This window comes from Phalacrocorax carbo, chromosome 2 (genome assembly GCF_963921805.1).
Source record: "Phalacrocorax carbo chromosome 2, bPhaCar2.1, whole genome shotgun sequence".
Lineage (NCBI taxonomy): Eukaryota > Metazoa > Chordata > Aves > Suliformes > Phalacrocoracidae > Phalacrocorax > Phalacrocorax carbo.
The window spans coordinates 23,712,645-23,733,888 of NC_087514.1; the positions used below are offsets into that span (position 1 = coordinate 23,712,645).

Consider the following 21,244-nt stretch of genomic DNA (forward strand, 5'->3'; position numbering starts at 1 on the left):
GGAGCCTCATCCTGCGGGACTGGGTGTAGATGTCAATTTGCTGCTGACCTTTGAACGACTGTAAAACTGTAACTTGGCCACACTGCAAGCACTCCCACTAATTTTATACTTCCTGGGGCTTATCTATTATGCAAAACCAGACAGGTTTCACAAGCTGGGAAGTTGTGCAGAAGAGCAGCTTTTATCATAGCCCAGTACTATGTATGTGTCTATTCTCTGTTTTGACATCAGCTCAATTGTGTCCTGTTTAGATAATTGACCAGAGAGAAGCTACAAAAACTTTCCATGTTAGATAAGGTATCCATCTTGAGTAAGAACCTGACAGAAAGGCAAAAGGGAGATAAGGCATTTTAATTTGTTTCTCCAGCTAACCTAATCTGTGACATAAACAACTCTTGCCTGGTTTTTTAGAGCAATACAGACCCTGTGGGACAATTGTAAACCTCTGTACCTTATAGGCATATTCTAAAAACATTGTGATGTTGGGTTGGATATACCATTTGAAATGTGTGTATAGATTTTAAAATTAAAAATAATTTGCTTAATTCTAGATAGCTTCTTTTAAACTAGATTCACTCGTCCTACCACACAATGGCTGGATCTTTAAAATGTCAGGTAGCTGGCGGGGGGCACAATAAAAATCCACAAATATTTGATGATTATAAATATCAAAGCAGGAGATTCTCTAGTCAGAATGGAAAGGGGTCAGAACCAGTTAGTTTTGTTACAGCTATTGATACAAGCACATCCTAACAGCCCAGCTGAACTTTCTGGATGAAGAAACAGCCATTAACTGGCTCCCACCAGGGAATATCTGAGACCTCATTACTAAATCAGACAGAATTCTTAGGCTGGTTAAGTTACAGGAATTGATGCCAAGCCAGGAGAGCAAGGGGAATACAAAGATAGTAACAGACCCTGGAGATCCTAGGAGGAAAAAAGGTGTTCAGGGTGGGAAGGAGGAAGAAGAGGCAGGGCAAGAGAATCAAGCTGCTCTGCAAGAAATAAAACAAACAAGGTGGGGTTTGATAGATTGTTTTCATGGACTTGTGTTCTTTGTCTCCCAAAAGCTCCTCTGCCATAACAACCTCACTTCTGAAACCCACTCTCCATATAGGGCACATGCTATGTTCAATCAAAAATCTTTGAGCATACTCTGGCAGGCTGGCAGCTCTCAATCGCTATATAAAGGCTGGCTTCCACCTGCCTTTTCCACAGCGCAGGCATTTAATTATGCGCTTTGTCCTCCGTACAGCTGCAGTTTTTCATAGACCTTATTTATCTTGAGATATCAGCTCATCTTTCAAATTTGGTTGAAATTGGGTCCCAAAGTTTTTAAGGCGAATTGCTGAATGTACAGAGAGATAAACAACACAATCTCATAAACCTCATTTCAAAGGCAACCAGGCTAAAAAATGCCAGTTTTTAATTTCTGATCCTGTTCGTGCCAAATGTTGTCTAACATTTCAGCAGCAATCTGTGGCCCTGAGAGCCTCTTTCAATATCCTATCAAGAATATAAAATAAATTGTGATAAATGTAGTCAGTATAAAATAAAATGAGTTGGTTGCTGGGATGCAAAACTGAGGTTGACAGGCAGTTGAGAGGAAACTTGCATGAAAATGCTTATTTTATGTATTTCTTTGGGGCTTAGCAGCCTGGAGCTGTCAAGATGGTTTTGCACATGCTCAGCAGCAAAAACGGGATCTGAGCGATCTTACCAGTGGAAAATGTAAGTTCCTACTGCATTAAGAAAACCTTCAAGGTCAGACATGCAATTAATGCCTATAACTTGAATAAAGTTACTTAATTAGGGGCCTAATATTCGTTCTAAATTTCTTTAGTAGCCTGTTGTGATAATTTTACGAAAGGCTTGCGAAAATCTAAATAGAATAGACTAGTTAGCTCTCCTTCATCCATACCGCTATCGAACCATTCAGATACGAGGATGAGATTAATGAGACAGATTTTTTGGCTCTAGAAATTGTCATTTCTTAGACCACCTCATAAAATCACCTTTGAGGTGCTGTATCATTCCATTTTTAAGTAGAACTTCAAATGATCATCACTGTATTAATAATTCATTGGATTACCTTTAAAAAATACAGGTTCAATACATTACTCATTGATCCTTTTAATGGCAAACATTTATAGCGAGAGTTTGCATATACCCTATAGCAGCTACACTATTTTGTTTTTGAGGTCCTCCAGAAATCCTCAGGGTGTACCTTATGAGACTGGTAACTTGGCATTTTTCTGATGCCTTCAACTCTAACAGCTACTGTATATTTCTAAAGAATGTAAAGAAAATAATAAATAATTTATCATTTAAAAAAATAACGGACAAACTAACTCAGAGTAAATGCACAGCAGACAAGAAAGTCTGAACTTAAGTGGTAGAATCAACTTGAAACAAGACATTACGGTGCCTTTTTCCTGACAATCAACATTAAAATAACATTAGCTAGTAAGCTCAAATAAATAAAAAATAAGTCTGAAAAAAAATCAAAGTAGGTGTAATAGAATGATGTTAGTCACAAGTTTGCTTCAAGACATCCTGTCTCTTCTGGTAACACTTTTTAAGTTTTATCTTGCTCACTCAACAGCAGTTACACATAACAGAAATGAATACAAGCTAAAAGAGTTCTCAGTTCCCAAATCCCAATGGCTATTGCTTGCAAAAAGAAAAAAACTGTTTTCATCTATAAAACAACAGAATTACTCAGGATTCAGTAATTCAGGGTGTAATTCAGTCCTGTGTGGAGGACCAGGATAAGACAGACGCATAATTTATCAACACCATGTTAAATTCACTCAAACACATACTTCCAGCCCTGGAGGACCCACGTTCAGTCGACGCTCCCAGTGGCGTGGGCAGCCAACTGCCTTCACGCATCCCAGCGCAAAGTACGCCGTTTTGGCACCATCCATCTTGCTTCCCGTAGGGAGAAATGGAGGAGAAAACATATGTGATATGCTCTTTCAATGTATGTTTGGAAGACACACAAACGCCTCAGCATTGGGCAATCAGATAGGAATGAGAATATAATAAAAGCATAATATATAAAACATATATGTTGCACTTGCAGGTCTCTGTCTAGCCAAGCGGTTTCAAACACCCGTGTTAAACCTCCTTTATGTTGCTGATGGTTGGGGATATTTCATTTGATTTCTTCATGGTTCTGATGACTGCAGCAGCATCCCTAAAACGTTCCCTTGCTGCATCTTGAAATAGTCTGATTAATCAATCTTATTCAAGAGTGATGAACTTTGTTCTTCCGTGCAGCTTTTGAGTTTGCATCTAATACTGTAGAATCAAGTCAGGTACAACACAGAAACAAACTGAATTTTCCATGGGAAAGTAGATACACCTAAAGCAATGCCAAGTTGCCTGATTTCAAAATGAGCTCCCAGCAATGCAAGACTTTGCACACTTTTACATTCAATACGTAGGTGCTCAGATGTAACTGATGCACTCAGACACGACAATGAAAGGAACCAAATGAGATCTGTATATGGACCTACACTCTACAGATAGGAGCCTTCTCACCCAGACCTCTCAAGCTCTCCTGCCAACTCACTGCTTACAGAAAGCTACTGCAGCCCTTCAAGTGCAACCAGGTCCTGATGTTCTTCCCCATGTCATATGCTAAAAGTCAGAAATATAAGTTATTTAGATTAAATTCAGCTTTTTAATGACACCTGTACAAACTTAAAGCCTTTCATACCTTCCTGGAGCTTTTTATAAATGAGAAAGAACAGTATCTAGCTTCCTTTCTCAGGAAGGTCAGTATGCAGTAAAGAACAGTGCTGATTTATCTTCATCATTTGGTGACAAGTTCTGTGAAGGAAGTTGCCATTTTACATCACTTTTTTTCAGAATGAAGGAATGTTCATCACTTCGATGCCATTTATTCAGCGGGTATCCTGACATCCTTCTTGGATACTTGTCAATTTGGTGACAAGATGTTTGCAAACATTTTAAAATTATTTTTGTGAAAATTACCTTTGTGTTTTATTGACGGCCAAATCTGAGGAATCATCCTAGGGGACACTTCCAATCACTCACTAACTCTCTAATATATATATATATATTTAAACTAGTCCACATCCAAAATCGTTTCAGGATTTTAATCCAAGGTATGGGATTACTTAAGCAGGCCTCACTGGTACTCTGATTCTTCAGCTAAATATGCCATTTTCTATAAAATTTGGCTATGGATAGACAGGTGAGGAGGTTAGAGAAGGTTCTCATGACATCTTTGATGAGGCAGAGAGAAAGGCCATGTGGGATCCAGCAGCTCTAACTACTTTCCACTCAGTGATGGAAAATAGCAGCCTTTTACACAATTTGTATGTTTTATCACTGGCACCTGACACAGAGTCAGAATCTGACTAATTTTAGACCACTGCAGGGGGAAAAAGGAACAAAAAGAAAAATCTAAAATGCACCCATCCTTCACTGAAGTCTCTCAGTTGGGTCAACCTACAAGAGTATCCCAAGGACAAAGGGTGTCAGTTGATCCAACAGCACAGACTACAAGGGAGAGGAATGAAGTATCTCATTCCCTTGGCAAAGCTTGAAGTTTGACTTGTAAATCACAGGCTGTGGCCAAGGAAATAAAGATAGCTAGGACATATTCCTAAAAATGTTAATAAATGTTTTTTATTCCAGAAAAGTGGTAATACTCTGATGATCTTGCTCTTGCTAAGTGGAAGGCAAGAGGCTCAAAGCCCTACAGAAACACACAAAGGCTGCATAAGAGTACTCCTATATACAGTATAATCATGTAGCCTGAGAATCAGCACAGAAAGGTATGTATGTAACAAAGTCAAAACAGTCAGGATTTTGAGCAAGCAGCTTTCAGAAAAGTAGCTCCTGACAGCAGGAGAGCATACAACAGAGCTGCCAACTCTTCTTTTTTTTTCCCCCTGCAGGCCGCAGATTTGCAGAATCATCTCCTGGTCTCCAGAGAAATGCCCTTTGCTAGGCTGCCTTTCCTCATTTTCCTGTTCCCAGGAAAAAAACAGTCAATCAGAACATCTCCATTTTCTAGCAGCAGCCTGGTTAGCACTGAGAGCAACCACTGCCGTGCCTTCCGGTCCTGACCACATTCGCCGACTTTGAAGAGCTATTCCTACAGACTTCCTGGACTGCCTTCTGTGGCCTATGCGAGGGTAACCCCCCAAAAATCCTGCCATCTTCTAGTTCATAGATAACCCTGCCTTGCTACCTGTCCACTTTTAATTAAACATGGTTAGGCACAGGGAAGAATAACTAAACACTTATGGGACAAAGGATGAGAGGGAAGAAGAAAGAACTAAATGCTGTGGTAGAGGGAAAATAAAAGATATCTGGGTCGTCCCCCCACCCTGTCCCTCAGTTTCTTCCTCTCATATAAGAAAGAGAGAAGCAATGTAAATAAACATATATATATATACTTTTATATGCAAATGTGTCTAACTCTACAAATGAGTTTTTGCTCCTAGCTGCCGACAAGTACGCCTGACAGTCTGAGATAGTGAAAGTGCAAGTCATTGAACAAAAAGCTGTGTGGAGAGCAGAAGGGAAAATGCTTTTGAAGAAAAGGGAAACTGCTTAAAGCCTATCTTTTTAAGAGACAAAGTTCCCTGGTCAAAACTGTAATAAGAAAGACAAAATAAAACATTCCATGCTGGGGAAAAAGTGCAGGAAATATAAGAATAGAAGACAGCAGGAGAGTATCTGTTCACGAGACAGCGTATGCAAAGGTGAGTAATGTCTAATTCCTTGGATCTGTTTCAAATGGCAGCATTCATGAAATCCAGAGGAGTGGAAATGGTGTTTGGCAGAAATAACCCACTTAAAGGGGAAGGAGTGCAGCATCTATTGACACATGGGGCTGTTGGCAAACACAAACTATGGTTAGTGGCAATTAGGGTTGTTGCAGGAGATGTTCCATTCACTCCAAAACCAGAAATAATGGAAAGGAATGAATGGAAAGGCTGATGTTTTCCTTCCACAAAACTATTAATACAGTATTACAGGCTACTTCACAAGGAGTTCCCCTATACTTCCTGGAGATACCAAAAAGCAATACATACCTGTGCTTCATCTAACATATGCTCCAGTCTGGATTCTTTACACACTTTTAAGGATTATTAATTTTCCTGTATCAGTTAATTTTTCATCATGTTACCACAAAATATTCAAGCACCTCTGAAAATGTATAGTCTATATATGGGTGGTTGCCATTTCAATGAGACTTTTCTACAAAATAAAGGTTTAAAGCTTATGTTAAAAATGAACTCTGTAACATAACTTGAAGCAAGTTGCAGCAAATGCTGTGCCATCATACCATCTGTGTTCAAGTACAGCTCTCGAGCTCTCCTCCTATTGCTTCCTAAAGTGGAAAATAATGATAAAATATAAAAACAGATAAGACGAAGCATTGTGTATTGGAATACATTATGAACCTGAGTGTTACAATGCTTGTTTCAAAAACGAACTCTGTATCTGTATAGCCCAACAAAGCATCACTGGGGAAGTAAAAAGAAAGGTTATATTCTTCTTCACATTTAAATTAAGCAACAGCAATGTTCTCACCTGACACAGCTAGTAAATTCTGGTGAGCTTTGCTCTACCCGATATTGCCCGCTTTGCTTTTTTTTAGCTCTCTTCACAAGTGTTCCAGCAATATTCCACAGGAACGTGAATGAAATTCATTAAACCTTGGAGTAAATGGAAGGCACTAGAACTAATGAGAAATAAAAAAAAAAAACAAAAAAAAAAAACAACCCACTGTTAAATCAATGTCTAAGATAACAGAAGTTGCTGGACAAAACTTACATGGGGGAAAACATGCATTATGACAACCCCTAACATACATCGTAGGCCATGAGAAAGGGTAATAAGACATCCATAAACAAGCCCTGTAGGTAAAATGCCACGACAGAAAACCTAGATGTTCTTTATATGATACAATTTTAAGGGTAAATGAAGAAAAGCCCTATTCTTAAAAAGTCAACTTTGTCTTGCAGAGCTTAAAATAGCACCTTTCTGATATGCAGTCAAAACACATGATCGTTGCTTTGAAGATTTAGAAACAAAACGCTCGTCCTGGTCACTGTATTGCACTCTGAGGTCTACAGTCACCTCATCAATGCAGGGCAGAAGGGAGACAAGGAACATACCGAGAAGCTACCCCAGAAAGCGCCTGGAAAGGACAGCGAGAAGCATGCAGGCAAGACGAGGAGGCAGGAGGCAGCGTGCCTGCAGGAGAACCTGTTGACACTGCCGTCTCTGGTACCGCACCAACCTGATCTCGGCCAGACACTTGTCAAGAACGCAAATACATTCATAACTTCATCTTGCTTTCTGATAAGGAAGCACTGCACCCTTCCCACATACTACCCTACCAACAGGTTTTTATGACTCTCTCTACATAAATACACGTCCATCCTGTGCTGTGGCTATTCCTGCACGAGTTGTTTTGAACCATTAGTCAAGCAAGTATTTGTGATCCGAGCAGGAGTCGCTCAGAAAGCTGCTTTCGCTTGATTTCCAGTTACGGCCGGATCCACAGCTGGGATACAGTAACCACCCACATGACCAGAGCCTGAGGTTTTATAGGAGACCTGGCATTCAGAAGGGACAGGGCGGAGTGCTCACCGGAGCCTCACATAGCCACATGAGCCTGGAGGGAGCCCCCGGGGGGAATCTCCCTCTCCTGCTGGAAGTGCTCCTGATCTGCGACATTGCCAGACACAGCCTGAGTCTGGAAGATAAAATCGCCCTACCCCTTCTATCCTACCCGACCCTTTTCAAAAAACGTTATTGAGGTGCTTTCTCCATCTTATTTCTAATTCTGTTAGATACTACTGATCCCAGAGCCCAGGAGAAAGCATATGAGAGGCCAGGACACCGCCTACTTGAGTCAGGGAATCAAGCTGGGACAAGCTCTTCAAAAAGGGGACAAGTGAACGCATGCTTTGAACCCCTTTGGGAAACAATTTTTTTTTAATAAAAAAAGCATTTCCAATTTGTTGGAATGCAATGTTTATTATTTTAATACTCTTCCTACTCCTGTCAGCACATTCTCATCAACGTTTGCATGCCCGTTTGCCTTTCCAAGGGGGAGGCCTGCAAACGGACTGTTTGTATCTGCAGAACCTGGCCATGTTTCCACCCCACCAGCCCCTAGCAGGGTCTCCCAGAGCCCTGCTGCCATTCCCTGGGTTCCTGCCCAGGCTCCGTGTGCTGTCCTCATCTGGGTCTTCCCAACCCACAACCTCCTTCCTGCTCCCACTCCAGGAGTCGGCTCCCGGCACAGGGTTTGGCACCTTGCTCAGCAGCCACAGACCGTCACGCAGACCCCTATGGTCCCCGTCTCCTCCATACCCTGGAGCTTGCCCACCGACCCGGCCTTCACCACAGACACCCCACATCGCATTCCTGCAACTGAAAGGGTACCGGACACTCAGCCAGGCTCCGCGGGGGCTTGGCGGGGGGTTTAACGGGAAAAACTCGTCCCTCGTGGAACACGCGAATCCGAGAGAAGTCGCTTGGGGCGTGTGGTGAATGTGGGGGAAGACACCCACATGCAACCCACGGCCACATCGGGCGGTGCCCCCCGCCCACCCCCCCCGCTACGCTTCCACACGCTTCCACACAGCGCCCGGGGCCAGCTCCGCCACCGCGGGTCTCCTCAGCCGACCGGTGGTGAAGGCAGGGGCGGGTGAAGGGGACTCCCGGCCGTGCCGTGCCGTGCCGTGCCAAGCCAAGCCGTGCCGGACGAGGCAGCCGTGTCAGAGGCCAGGGCCGAGCGGGCGGGACACCGCCCTGCCCCGGCCGGGCCGGGTCCTGCGGCAGCCCCGCAGCGCGGCCGACCCCCCGCCCCGCTCGGCTCCGCAGTCGTTGTTGGGGGAATGGGGGGGGGGGGGGGGCGGCGGGTGCACGCGCCCGCGGGCGGGACCGCCAATTCTAGGCGTGTCCCGCCGACCCGCGCGCCCGTGGCGGTTGGCGAGGCCTCCGCCCTGCGGCGCGCCGGAGAACGGGAGAGGGAGGCGCGGGCTCGTGCTCGCGCCTTCGCCGTTGCCATGGCCCCGGCTGACGTCACGGGCGGTGCGCTGCCCGCGCGTTGCGGCGCGGTGATTGGCGGAGGGGCCGTGTGTGGCGCTGGGAGGGAGGGAGGCAGGCTGCAGCGCAGCGAGCCGCGAGGCAGGCACAGTCCGCGCCGGCCGCCCGCACCGAGACACCCGCCGCCGCGCTCCCGCCGCCGCCGCGCACAGGTAACAGGGCCCGCCGCGCCGCGCCGCCCTGGGGCCCAGGACCCTGCCCCCCGCCCCCGGGGGCTCGGGGGGGGGGGGGGGCGAGCCGAGCGAGGCGGCCGGCCGGCGGCCGGGCGGGCAGGCAGCGCCCAGCCCTCCCTTACCCCCCCCTCCTCGTCCGCGACGGGGCGGGAGCGGGGCGGCGGGGGGCGGCGGGGGCAGCGCAGGTGAGGCGGCGGTGGCGGGTGCCCCTCCCCGCTGGCGATGAGGAACGGAGGGGAAGGGGGAGAGCCACCGGGGGCGGCGGGGCGGGGGCGGCAGGTGAGGGACCCGCCCGTGGCGCGGTGCGATGCGGAGGGGGCGACCCCGCGCCCGTGGGTGTAGAGGGGTGGGTGGATGGGGGCGGTGGGGGTCGCGCCGCCTCTGCCGGGAGGGGGCGGGGGGCCGCGGCGCCGCCGCTGGGTGTGGTCTCCCGCCGGGAGCGCTGCCCGGGCGCGGAAGAGCCGCAGCGGCCGCCCCTCGGCCGGGCTCTCTCCCCTCCCCTCAGCCACCCCCGCCCGTCCTCCCCCCCCCCACCCCGCTCGGGGGGTCCCGGGGGGCAGCGGCGGCTCCCCAGGGCGGGGGGGGTGCTCCTCCTCCGCCGCCTCCCCCTCCCCACCCGCCCCGCCATTCCCCGGGGCTGGGCCCCACGGGCTTCCCCTCGTCCGGCCGCTGCCGGGGCGGGGAGGCGGCATCCTCTCCCCCCCCCCCCCCCCTTCTCCGCCGGTGGCGGCGCTGGGCGGAGGTGAGCGGGATTAACGCGCGCTAAAGTGGGCTGGGCTCCGGCGCCCATCCGCCATGACAAAGGCGGGCTTGGTGTCCCCGCGGCGGGGCGGATGCGGTGGCCGGCGGGCGCGGAGGAGCGGCCCGCACCGCGCCTCCCGGTCCGGGGGGAGCCCGCGCCGCACCTCACCGCGCCTCCCGGCCCCGGGGGGTCCCGCGCCTCACCGCGCCTCCCGGCCCCGGGGGGTGGCCCGCTCCTCCCCCGGGCCGCTCCATTTTCTCCTGTCACCTCCCGGGCGGGGGGTGGCGGGCAGCGCCCAGCCCTCCCCGCCCCTGCGGGCCCTCGCCCTCCGCCGCCGGGAAGGATGCTGCCGGAGCAGCTTCGGTGGCCTGATAGCAACTGGCGTTTTAACCACGCTCTTCCTGGATCACGCCGGGTGGTAAATAACCGTAGCCCAAATACCTTGCCTTAAAATGGCTCCTTAACCGGCTGTTCGCCGTGCGGTCAAGTTTTCAACGCACACGGTAGCAAATGCAGCAGAACAGCCTTTGAGTTTTGTGCCCCGGTGTTGGGGGTAGAAGCTACTAAAACTTTCCCTTTCAGGTGACCAGAACGTTGATCTGCGCTTAATTTATTCCTAAATGGAAGATAGTGCTGCTATTGTTTGTGGTAACTTCCTGTAAAACGACAAAAAGGTTAAAGATCTAGACGCTTTATTGTTGTCTACGGAACATACAGAAATACATAAAGCGTACGTGACCAAAATTGGTTCTTGATTTAATAAGCTGGCTGAACTCTAAAAGGTGTATATCCCAAAGCACATTGCCAGGGCCTCAAAATTATCAAGTCAAGATACATAAAAGGATGGGGGGTGAGGGATCAGTATTCTTTCCTGACGTACCAAAAAAAAAGAGCCTGTTACCTCTGTTCAGCAGAGCTTGTTGTTTTTTTTTTTTAAGTGCTGATAAGATACTGGTTATGAAGCATCTTAGCCAGGTTGTGCTATCTCAAATACTGATCTTGAAGGAATATTTTTAAAAACTAAAATTTCCTTTTGTCTCTGAAATCATAGTCTCTCAGGCTGAAGAAGCAGTACCTTGTTCAGCCCTCTGTCTACCGTATCCCATTTTGGGAAAGAAAGTTAACGTTGATGGGTGTACAGCTGTAAATGTAGATATTTGGTGGATTATGACTTTGTAACATCCAGTGTGGGATTTGATTTGCAGATTCCTCTGCCAAGTCTTTATGCATTCTATTAAGGCACAGGGGGTCACCTGGTACAGGGAGACCTTTATTTGGTCTCTTCCTGTGAAAAACCTACTGTTGGATATGTTCTTTGTAATTTTTGTTATATTGATAATTGGACATAGTTGATGGCTGCAGCTTGAATGTAGTCTTACGAGAGAGTGGTGTCAAAGAACTAAGATCATTTATATGCATAAGATCAAACAACTTGCTCTCAGTTCACCTTTGGATGCTTTTGTTTGCATTTATTAAAATAATATCAAAATATTAAAATATTAACATACTTTTTAAATGTACCAGTTTTTCAGGCGGAAGCAGCGGCTTTAAGTCTTTGATACACATATCCATGTGACAGAGCATTGAGTGTTGGTATGCCTTGTGTTCTGCATTTCAGTTGTGCCTCTTACAGTTCCAAACTACTTAGAGAACAGTTGCTCTGCATATGAAGTTAAAACACCGTTGTCCTTGATTAATGTCTGAATAATGCCTCACTATTTTTCCTCTTCAGAAATATCAGCATGGATAAAAATGAGCTGGTGCAGAAGGCCAAACTGGCTGAGCAGGCTGAAAGATATGATGACATGGCAAGTTGCATGAAGTCTGTGACTGAGCAAGGAGCTGAGTTGTCCAATGAAGAGAGGAATCTTCTCTCTGTTGCCTATAAAAATGTTGTAGGAGCCCGTAGGTCATCTTGGAGAGTCGTCTCAAGTATTGAACAAAAGACGGAAGGCGCTGAGAAAAAACAGCAGATGGCTCGAGAATACAGAGAGAAAATTGAGACTGAGCTAAGAGACATCTGCAATGATGTGCTGGTGAGAAATAATGAAACTGTTGATCCATTTTTACTTAGAGTCACAGGGTAAAGGGTGCTGGGTCCTCTGGGACTACTTCTAGTCTGTCAGTAAAGCTGTGGTCTCCTGTGCTATATCTGAAGGACAGGGTTTAAAAAAAAAGTCCGGCTCTTTCTTTCCTTCTAATGTATTGATTATTTATATACAAATCATCATAGTTATGAATGCAAGTGTGAATTTGGAGACATGCTGAAACATTATTGCATATAAAGTAATAGGTATGAAAAATCAACATATGCCTCCGAGACTGAACTAGGTACAGGTTTGGTTTGGGGTTTTCTCCTCTGCCCTCCCCCCCTCAGTGCAGTATTTGTATCCTAGTTCGCTTTGATTTCTGCAACTTTAACGTGCTGCTCTAGTTGTAAGAGGTAGTTCTCACTCTACGGAAACTGTGCCCCTCCCTGGGTAAGATGATGTAATGTTAGTTATGACTCAGCCATGCAGAAAATTGTCTGCAGGAAGAGGCAGTAGAAAAGCTGTGATACCCTCTTAAACTTAAAATTTTTATTAGCAAACTAAAAGGGTGTTCAAATTAGATGCTTTCTGTGGTTTGTAGTTATGTTCAAATGTGCATGTACCTGGCAAACAAGCCTATATTTTCGTCAGGAGGCTGGTTTATGAAATCCAAACCTCTTCCAAATGCTTATTCCAGATTGTCAGATTTTTTTCCAAGTGCATATGCCTGTGGTGCTTCAGCAAGCACATGATGAACGGACATCCAGTCCTGCAACCAGTTGTGAGGTAGATGCTAACTGTCAGCAATACAACTGTCCGCTGGCCTGTGGACCCTGCTGGTGTGTCATCCCATATGTGACATGGGATCACATACCTGGAGATGACAGAACAATGTGTGATATGGGGGAGGTGTTAAATAGCGAAGTATGTGCTTGAAGATCTGATGTCAAACGAAAATTAAGATGGATGAGTAGCATAAATTTTGCTTGCTGTGTAAGATAACTAAATGACATGGGCGGTGATCGTTTCTAGAAGACTGGTTCTCCAAGGGTGTGTGAAAGTCGGCATGGATAACTCTTGAGTCTTGGCTTCCAGTTTAGGCTGGCTTCCATGGTTACTGTAACGCACCCAGTTTCGTATGTTTCATTGTGTTGTGTAAGGATAACTCTTAAACTTCCACTATGAAAATGGAAAAGCCAAACTTACACGTAGGAAAGAACTGATTTACTAGTGTTGTTAAGTGGTGGGTCATCTATTTAAGCCAGGGAAACAAGGATCCTAATCTGACATTCTAATTTCTTGTGGGTTGGATTTTTTCCCAATTATTTATTTATTTTATTGATGGGAAATTCCTCAGGAGTGGATGCTTTCAGTTCAGAGTGATCCGAAATGCTTTTGTACTACATTTGGATTTAAGAAATCGTTTTAATTAAGTCACTGGGCTTAGAAACCCCTTTTAGAAGAACTTAGTGTTTGCAATTAATTTTTTTTTTCTGATAATGGGAACCAGATTGAGGTAAAACTAGCTTTTTATTGTGCAAGCTAAATATAAAAACTAAAACAAAACCCCAGCTTTTGAGTTTGCTGCAGCAGCTGAAGTAGCAGGGGGTATGCACGGGTGCGGAATATTGTTAAATCTTCTGAATCTCAAAATGGACTTGAAATTCTCTTTGTTTTCTCTCATTAAAGAGGTAGTAATAAAATTTCTCTCATTAAAATAAATTTTCTCTCATTAAAGAGGTACATATATTATTCAAATACATTATTATTCTTTGACATGTTACTACTTTTATGCAGCAAATGGCATACAAATTTTTAGTGTTACCAGTCCAATTTTCCCTAATAGATTAAGGGAAGATTACTGTCCAGAAGAAACAATTCCTTAGGTAGTGATTAGCAGTAATAAAACCACTTTTGTAGACTTAGGTTTAAAAAGAAAAGCTGCTGCTTTTTTTTTATTTTTTTTATTCAAGGGATGGGACTTAAAACACTTTCAAACGGTATGCACTACATTTGACACTGCTGCTACTTGCATTGAAGAATTAGCTTTATATTCTTGCTTCTTTGTTGGAATATCCTGTTCACGTACATCCTTACTTAGAAAGATGGCTCACCATATTGCTTTATTTGAAAGCCACTTCGCTTTATCAGAGAGAAAAAGAATTGTGGTAACCTAGTTAGTTGGTTTTTTATGAACAGGAATCTGCACAATGGTACATGGAAATGTAGAACTTGGATTTTTTTCAGAAGAGCGCCTGTAATTTTTGTACAGCATAATCTGGTCTATAACTGTCCACAGAAGTGAAAAACAAGGCTTACCAAATCTTGATTTGTGTGAAGGATGCCATTAATAGGACCTGAAGTGTTAACAAACTTTCAAATACTTCAGTCACGAGCCTTACCAATTACAGTACAAAAGCAGCTTGGAAATTTTTGTGTCTTTTTATTAAGGCTGTGAATCTGTTTGAACTGTTGTTGTGTCTTCAGTTGCCTGCTAGGCTCTCTTAAGTAATATTTAATACCCTGGGGTGTTACATCACAGCTGAGCGTGGAAGTGACTGGTGTCCTAACTTCAGTGTTGAAGGGAGGAAACCAATTAAGAGAATGTGTTTGTGACTAGCAGAATGTAGCCAAAGCTGGCTTCTCTGCAGCTTCTTGCTCTCTTCCCTCATTTGTTGGAATCAAATTACTAGTGGATTGGAAGAAACAGCTTCTCTAATCCAGTAGGCACAGAGTATACTGAACTGTGCCTGGGTTCTGTTCCCAGCTCTTCCCTAACTTGCAGAGTGAGTAAGAGCAATTAATGTGAGACTTTTTTTCTTGCTTCATAACTATTAGAGTCAGTGACAAAAAATCTTAAGGGGTTACATGGGTCAGGTCCAACCATTTATTTTTCTTCTTTATGCTGACCTTGCAGCAGGAAAAGTCAGCATCTACATCCTTGCCACTTCTTAAATCTTGTGTTGCTTGAACCTGCTGTGGAGTACCTCTACAGCCCTACAAACAGCTGAACTCGTCTTCTTGTTTGCCACAGCTTCAGAGTGCTGCTGTACAAAGCAGAGACACCTAAAGTCTCTTGGTCCAGCACCAATTCTATCAGTTTACACCTGAAAATACCCCAGTGTATGTGTAACTGACTCTAGTTTGGAGTTGGCCTGGTAGTGCTGATAAACTGCAAATAATTGTGATGCATTGTGTATAGTCCAAGTTCCTCGCACTGTAACAATAAAGACGGAATTTCCAAATTCTTCAAGAATAATACAGTGTATGGGGGGAAGGAAGTACATTGCCATAATCGAGCATCTTAAATGTGCTTGAGTATTATAGAAAATTTCTAGCCTCAGAAATTTCATACTGATACAGGAAATTAAGCTTTTTGTTAAGTACTTTTCCTTGTGTTAGCTAAGTGTGTGCTTCATGTCCTGTTTCACTTTCTGTAGTAGAAGGGAGGGTCTGTCTAAAATACCAGTATAATGATGTTTTATTTGTCATTTCCATAATAAAAATAGTTATTAATCTAACAGGTGTGGACTTTCTTCAAAATGCTTTTTGCAGTTAATGGGAAACAGAGCCATAACTGAAATGGTTCAAATTAAATCTGTAGTAAGATTAATTTTTCAGCTAATGATGGTTCTGAAGTACAGAGAAGAATATATGGAGAGGTCTTTGAATAACTAACATCTGATACTGCTCGCATGTTAGAAGTTCTCAGGAGCTCTGAACTACTAGTAGCTTTCAGGCAGTCTCTGACATGAGCTAAATGTAAACTAATAATTTAAAACACACCCGCTATCTTCACTTTAGTGTGAATGTAATTCTAGTCAGTTACATTCTCTTCCCTAGGCTGGCACATGCAAAGCCTACAGTGTGTGATGGTTCTCATGTTCTTCCCCCCACACCCAGTCTTCTGGGTGATGCCTCCGTCTCCCTCAAGTTCCCCCACAGTCATACCTCAAGTAAATCTCTTTGCTTGCAGTGCTCAAGCACTCTGTTTCACTGTTTCTTTTCCCTTTTGGTTGTTCCCCTTAAGGGCTAACGAGCTTCCTGAAACCTTGGCTTCCCCTCAGCGTTCTGGGGTTGCTCTTGCACTACATAGCTCTCTTTCCCCACTCCCTCTCTGCCAGAAGGGCTGGAGATTAATCGTGCTATTCAGGACCATCTCAGTAAGATGAATAATATGCTTTCTTTGCCAGGTTGTTATTCCTTCCACACCTGATGCTCAAACATGTTAAAATGGTACGCCTTGTGTGCTTATACTGTTTAGATTTCTTTGTACTTGTTATATGGATGCTTCGCATTTTAGAAGTGGTAATTGTGAGAAGGTGCAGTTGAATCTCAACCTAGTGACTTTAGGTTTGCGATTCTTTCCTATGCACGTTGTTTGTGGGGGGAATAGGAGAAGGTTTAGTAACCTGTCGTGGGGCTGCAGTTCACTGGGGAGAAGGGAGTGTAATTCCATTCAGAATGCATCTAAATGGCTTTTTACAGAACATACCACAGAATTAATGCCTATTGCCGTCATACTCTAATTACTGTGGGACTATTTTCTAGTTGCCTGCAAACAATGAATAGGTTACTATGTTAATCTGTTTCTGCACTAATACTTAATGACAGGATTAGGAAATTTAGTCCTTTCCTATAAGAGTCCATATGCTTTTCGGCATGCACGTGTGAGGTGTTTGGGTTTTTTTAAAGTCAACCATTGTACACCCAGTGTGTCCTCCTGTTAGTCAAAGAACACAGCTAACCCATGGAGTGGTGCTAACAAGCAGATGAGTAGATTGCTCATGAGTTCGAGTGACTGATTATACCATACAACCTTCTATGCTATGAAAATACCTGATATTAACAAAAAAATATTCTGACTGAAAATTGCTAACTTTAGCGCCTCGGGCTTGCTTAATTTTTTTATTTTTGACTGCATGTTATTTCTGTCTGAGATCTGTGTCCTTCGTTTGATGTTTTTTGGAAAAGAATGGGAGGCATTTGTAGAAGCTTCTATTTGCAGAAAGTCGATCACAAGCAGCAGGGTTATTAATTTCTTGAAATCTAGGAGTGAATAATTTAGATTTGAAGGGAGGTAATTTAGTTCAACTCTGCTCAGAACGGATCCAATTAGATCACATTGCTCAAGGCTTTGTCAGTTAAATTTTGAATATCTTCAAGGATGGAGATTCCATAACCTCCCTGTCTAGCCTGTCATAATACTTGGTCATACTTATGGTTAAAAGAAAAAAAAAAAAGTCCTTATATGTAATCAAAACTTCTCATGTTCCCAGTTTGTCTGCTGCCTCCTGTCATTTCACTATAGACCTCCAGGAAGAGCCTGGCTCCATCTTCCCTAGGCAGCTGTACACAGCAATAAGATCTGCTGATCTTGGCTTCTCCAGGCTGAAGACACCCAGCCTTCTCAGCCTTGCCTTGCACATCATGTGCTCCAGCCCCATAATCATGCTGGCGGCCTCCACTGGACTCACTTCAGTATATCCATGTCTGTCTTGTACTGTGGAGCTCAAACCTGGACATAGAACTCCAGATGTCATCTCAAGTTGTTAAAATTTCTTTAAAAGATGGTAATTGGTCATGTGCTAGTGGTGTATGTAAAAACAGGCGAGTACCTCTGGTTCATAAATGCTCCTCTGAATGAACCTGTAAATATTGCAGAGCAAAATGTAGCCAGGGTTTACTAACTCCCCAGGATGGTTATAATTTAAGCTTTTGATTAACTCTCAAAGTCTAGCTTTTACAGTTAGGGTTTGGCTGTTATAATTGCTCACATATATTGAAGGTAGGAGGCTGAGGCAATTTGCATCAACCTCGTGATTTCACTTTGTTAATCCTTTAACCGCTTCCCTGGTTGTAGCTACACCCCTTCAGGGTTGGTTTTTTTTTTTGGCGGTTGGTTGGGTTTTTTGTTTGCTTTTTTCTTTTTTTTCTTCCTGCAGTGAAAGCACTGCCTAAACTACCTTTTTCTTTTTCTAAGTAAATGATCTGGTTGGTTTGATCTGGTTTGTTTGTTTTTGTTTTGTTTAAGAAAACTAAACAGTTGAAAAACTGTTGAATCTTGGAGAATTAAAACATCATTAATGGATCATTTAAAAAATGAGATGACTTGTGTTGGTTTTTACTTATTCTACATTGTTTGTGTAATTCTTTGTAAATGCATGAAACTTCAGCTCATGTTTGAAAGGATTTTGGATTCTAGCATATATAAATAACTTACTGGTGGCTGGGCTGTATGAGCAAAGGTGAGCCAGTATTTATTAATCTCAGCAAGAAGTGCATCTGTAATGTTGGTATGTGTTTCTAATGCACCCACTTATCATAAAAATCTGCTAAGGTACTCTGCAGAAATGCAAAAAAATATTTAAACATGCAGTTACCTCTGCTTACATTAGCTGTGCACATACATGGATGTATACATGTACGTACATGTATCTATATCGTCTTGCATTTATTGGAAATAGAACAAATCTTGATTATAACCAGTAGTCTACTGTGTTAATTTCATTTGTCATTAATGTTTAACTGGCTTTGATCAAAAAAAAAAAAAAAAAAGTACATGGATGCTTTTGAACAGTATAGGCACTAGGTAACAACTTCCTTTATCTGACAGCAGCCTTCAGTGTTCAAGTACTTCATGCACTTACTGCTGGTATGCAGTTCTAAACAGCAAAATAAAGTTGATCAGTTTAGCCACCTATGACAGATACTCCTTTCTTCCACGCTGTTGAAGCAAGAATGTCATCGCGTGTACTTGTAATTTTGCAAGGCTGCCAAATGTGTGTGTTTGACTGGTTGGTTACTTAGAAGGCTAAGAGTAGAAATGTTGCATTGTTAACATACCAGCTTTTACTGTGCCTGTGAAAGCCTTAAGTGGTAGAAATTGAAAATTCAGAATATAAGCAGAGTTAGCACATTATCTCTGAACATCTGTATAATCAGATGCCACACTATCTCTGTTTTTATCTGGAAACTTCTGTCTGGTTACCATCCACTTGACCGAAGTGCATGTTTCTGAAACAGGTTCTCAAGTGCTTTTCGTGTTCTTTGCTGTAGGCAGACACAGCAGCTCCTGGCCCTGAACCTGAAGCTGGTTGTCCATTTAGGCAGTAGCTAACTACCATTTTAAAATAATTTGAGAAAGCCTGTGCTATTAGAGTTGATTGGAGAGCGTTAGATTGTGATTATTACTTAAACTTATTTTCTACTGAATGTCAGCTGTTCTGTGTTTGCTTATTTTTCTTGAAATCTGATAGAAGATTGGCAATGCTTCTTCTAATGAGAAGGAATAAGAAGTCATGCTGCTGCTGAGATGAACAGTAAATTCTTAACTCTTTTGATCAGGTTTAATGCAGCTCAAATGAGGTAGGGAGCAGTTGTGGGCTTTTTCTTTTTTTCTGGATGTTGTCACCCTTTGTGATTATGCTGGTAATAAAATATTTAACAATGGGAGTCTGATCTCTAACTAATCTCCCAGCGCAGAGTAGGCTTACATCACTAAAGTGGCATTTTTGCTAACAAAATGCTTTTATTAACATTGAATGCTATAATGAACTCCTAAAAGATACATAGTCTACTTCAGGAGGTTTCAGATCAGCTCAGAGTGCAAGCTGCTAAAGATAAATGCTTCCTAAAAAAGTGTTACATCATAATGGGAGGGGGTAGTAGTATTTCTTCAGAGAAGAAAACTGTAGTCTTTAAGACAGCTAGAACGTGTTCTGGTTCAGAGTACAGCTACAAAACCTACCTGTCTAGCAGAAATTATCATCCAACTCAATTGGTTTCAATTTTGTGTTATCTCAAGTTTCTCAGTTTTCTGTTTCTTCAAAGAATACTGATAGATGCATTTGGCACCATTTTATTTTGTTGCAAGTCACCAATATTCTAGAAACAAATTAATGAGGTGATGCAAAAAAAAAAAGGTTAAAATTGCATATTGTCTTTGATCCTCAGCAGAAACTGTTTTGTGTATTAATATCTAGAGCAAAGGCTCAACAAATTAAGTACTTTAATCCTAATTATTTTTCTGTTAAATGTCTTACTGGCTGCTGTCTTCCATATGAGTTTTCTCAGAGCTAGTTACTATACTGGAGAAGTATTTTTGCTTATGCATCAGAATTTGGTTCCTTCACTGTCACGTGTTGTTAAGCACACTTTGGTAAAAACCTGTAATGATTGGCATGAAGGACTTAGTCTTCTGAGGGGTGACCTCATCGCAGCCTACAGCTTCCTCACAGAGGGACAGGTTCTGATCTCCTCTCTCTGGTGACCAGTGACAGGACAGGAGGAAATGGAATGAAGCTGCATCAGGGGAAGTTCAGGTTGGACATAAGGAAAAGGCTCTTCACTGAGAGGGTGGTCAGTCACTGGAACAGGCTCCCCAGGGCAGTGGTCATGGCACCAAACATGTCAGAGCTCAAGGAGCGTCTGGACTACACTCTTAGTCGTATGGTCTAGTTTAAGGTAGTCCCACGAGGAGCAGGGAGTTGGGCTTGATAATCCTTATGGGTCCCTTCCAACTTGAGATATTCTATGAATAATCTCACAGATTGTATCCTAATACTTAGCACATTTGCTTCCCTTGCCATAAATACTAATTGGAAAGCAAAGTGATAGAAGGAACAAGGTAATGAAGGACACAGTAGCGTAAGCTGGGGAAGATAGATCTGCAAGGAGAGCTATGGATATGGCTGCAAAAGGGCGGAATGAGAGATGCTGCTCCCCATTGCCTCACTTCCCATCCTTTTCTTTTTATGCAGAATGGTGGTGTGTCCATACATACATACCATATCTTCCCTCTAAGCACGCTGTAGGTGTTTTAGGCTACCTACTTCTTGTTGACTTAGTTCGATCCCCCAGCATACATGTCAGCATGAAGATTATTTTTTTTTTTCAGGTGTCTGTCTTTCTCCCATGTCTTCCTCCAACTGCCCATGTGTGATACTGCTTTTGTCCTTTTTTCTAAACAAACATTTAGGCTGTTCTAGTAGTAGTTTTTTTAATAAGCTAAAATTTCTTGCTATTCTTTCTGTTGTATAGGATTCCCTTTTCTCCATTAGTCCTTTAGTTCTTTTTTTTCAGTTATCTTCTCATTACTTAGGCCTCATTTCCTCCATTTTTCCCCTTTGTAGATCTTCAACAGATTGCAGCAAAGCTGCTAACCAAGCATACCTTTTTCC

At 43.6% G+C, this 21,244-nt stretch overlaps 1 protein-coding gene and 1 long non-coding RNA gene across 2 annotated transcripts in view; one reads left to right on the forward strand and one right to left on the reverse strand.

Moving 5' to 3' along the window:
- Window positions 1–2,825: 2,825 nt before the first annotated feature.
- Window positions 2,826–9,194, reverse strand: LOC135311865 (uncharacterized). Its single transcript, XR_010371403.1, has 2 exons — window positions 8,644–9,194; window positions 2,826–6,736 (listed from the first exon to the last, which is right to left on the reverse strand). It is a non-coding gene; the product is annotated as an uncharacterized LOC135311865 (long non-coding RNA).
- YWHAZ (tyrosine 3-monooxygenase/tryptophan 5-monooxygenase activation protein zeta) overlaps window positions 9,144–21,244 on the forward strand; it is a 28,156-nt gene continuing 16,055 nt past the window's right edge. Inside the window, exons 1-2 of the mRNA XM_064442301.1 lie at window positions 9,144–9,269; window positions 11,765–12,068. Coding sequence (XP_064298371.1) covers window positions 11,775–12,068 — 294 coding nt within the window. The 5' untranslated portion in view covers window positions 9,144–9,269; window positions 11,765–11,774. The remainder of the gene's footprint in view (window positions 9,270–11,764; window positions 12,069–21,244) is intronic.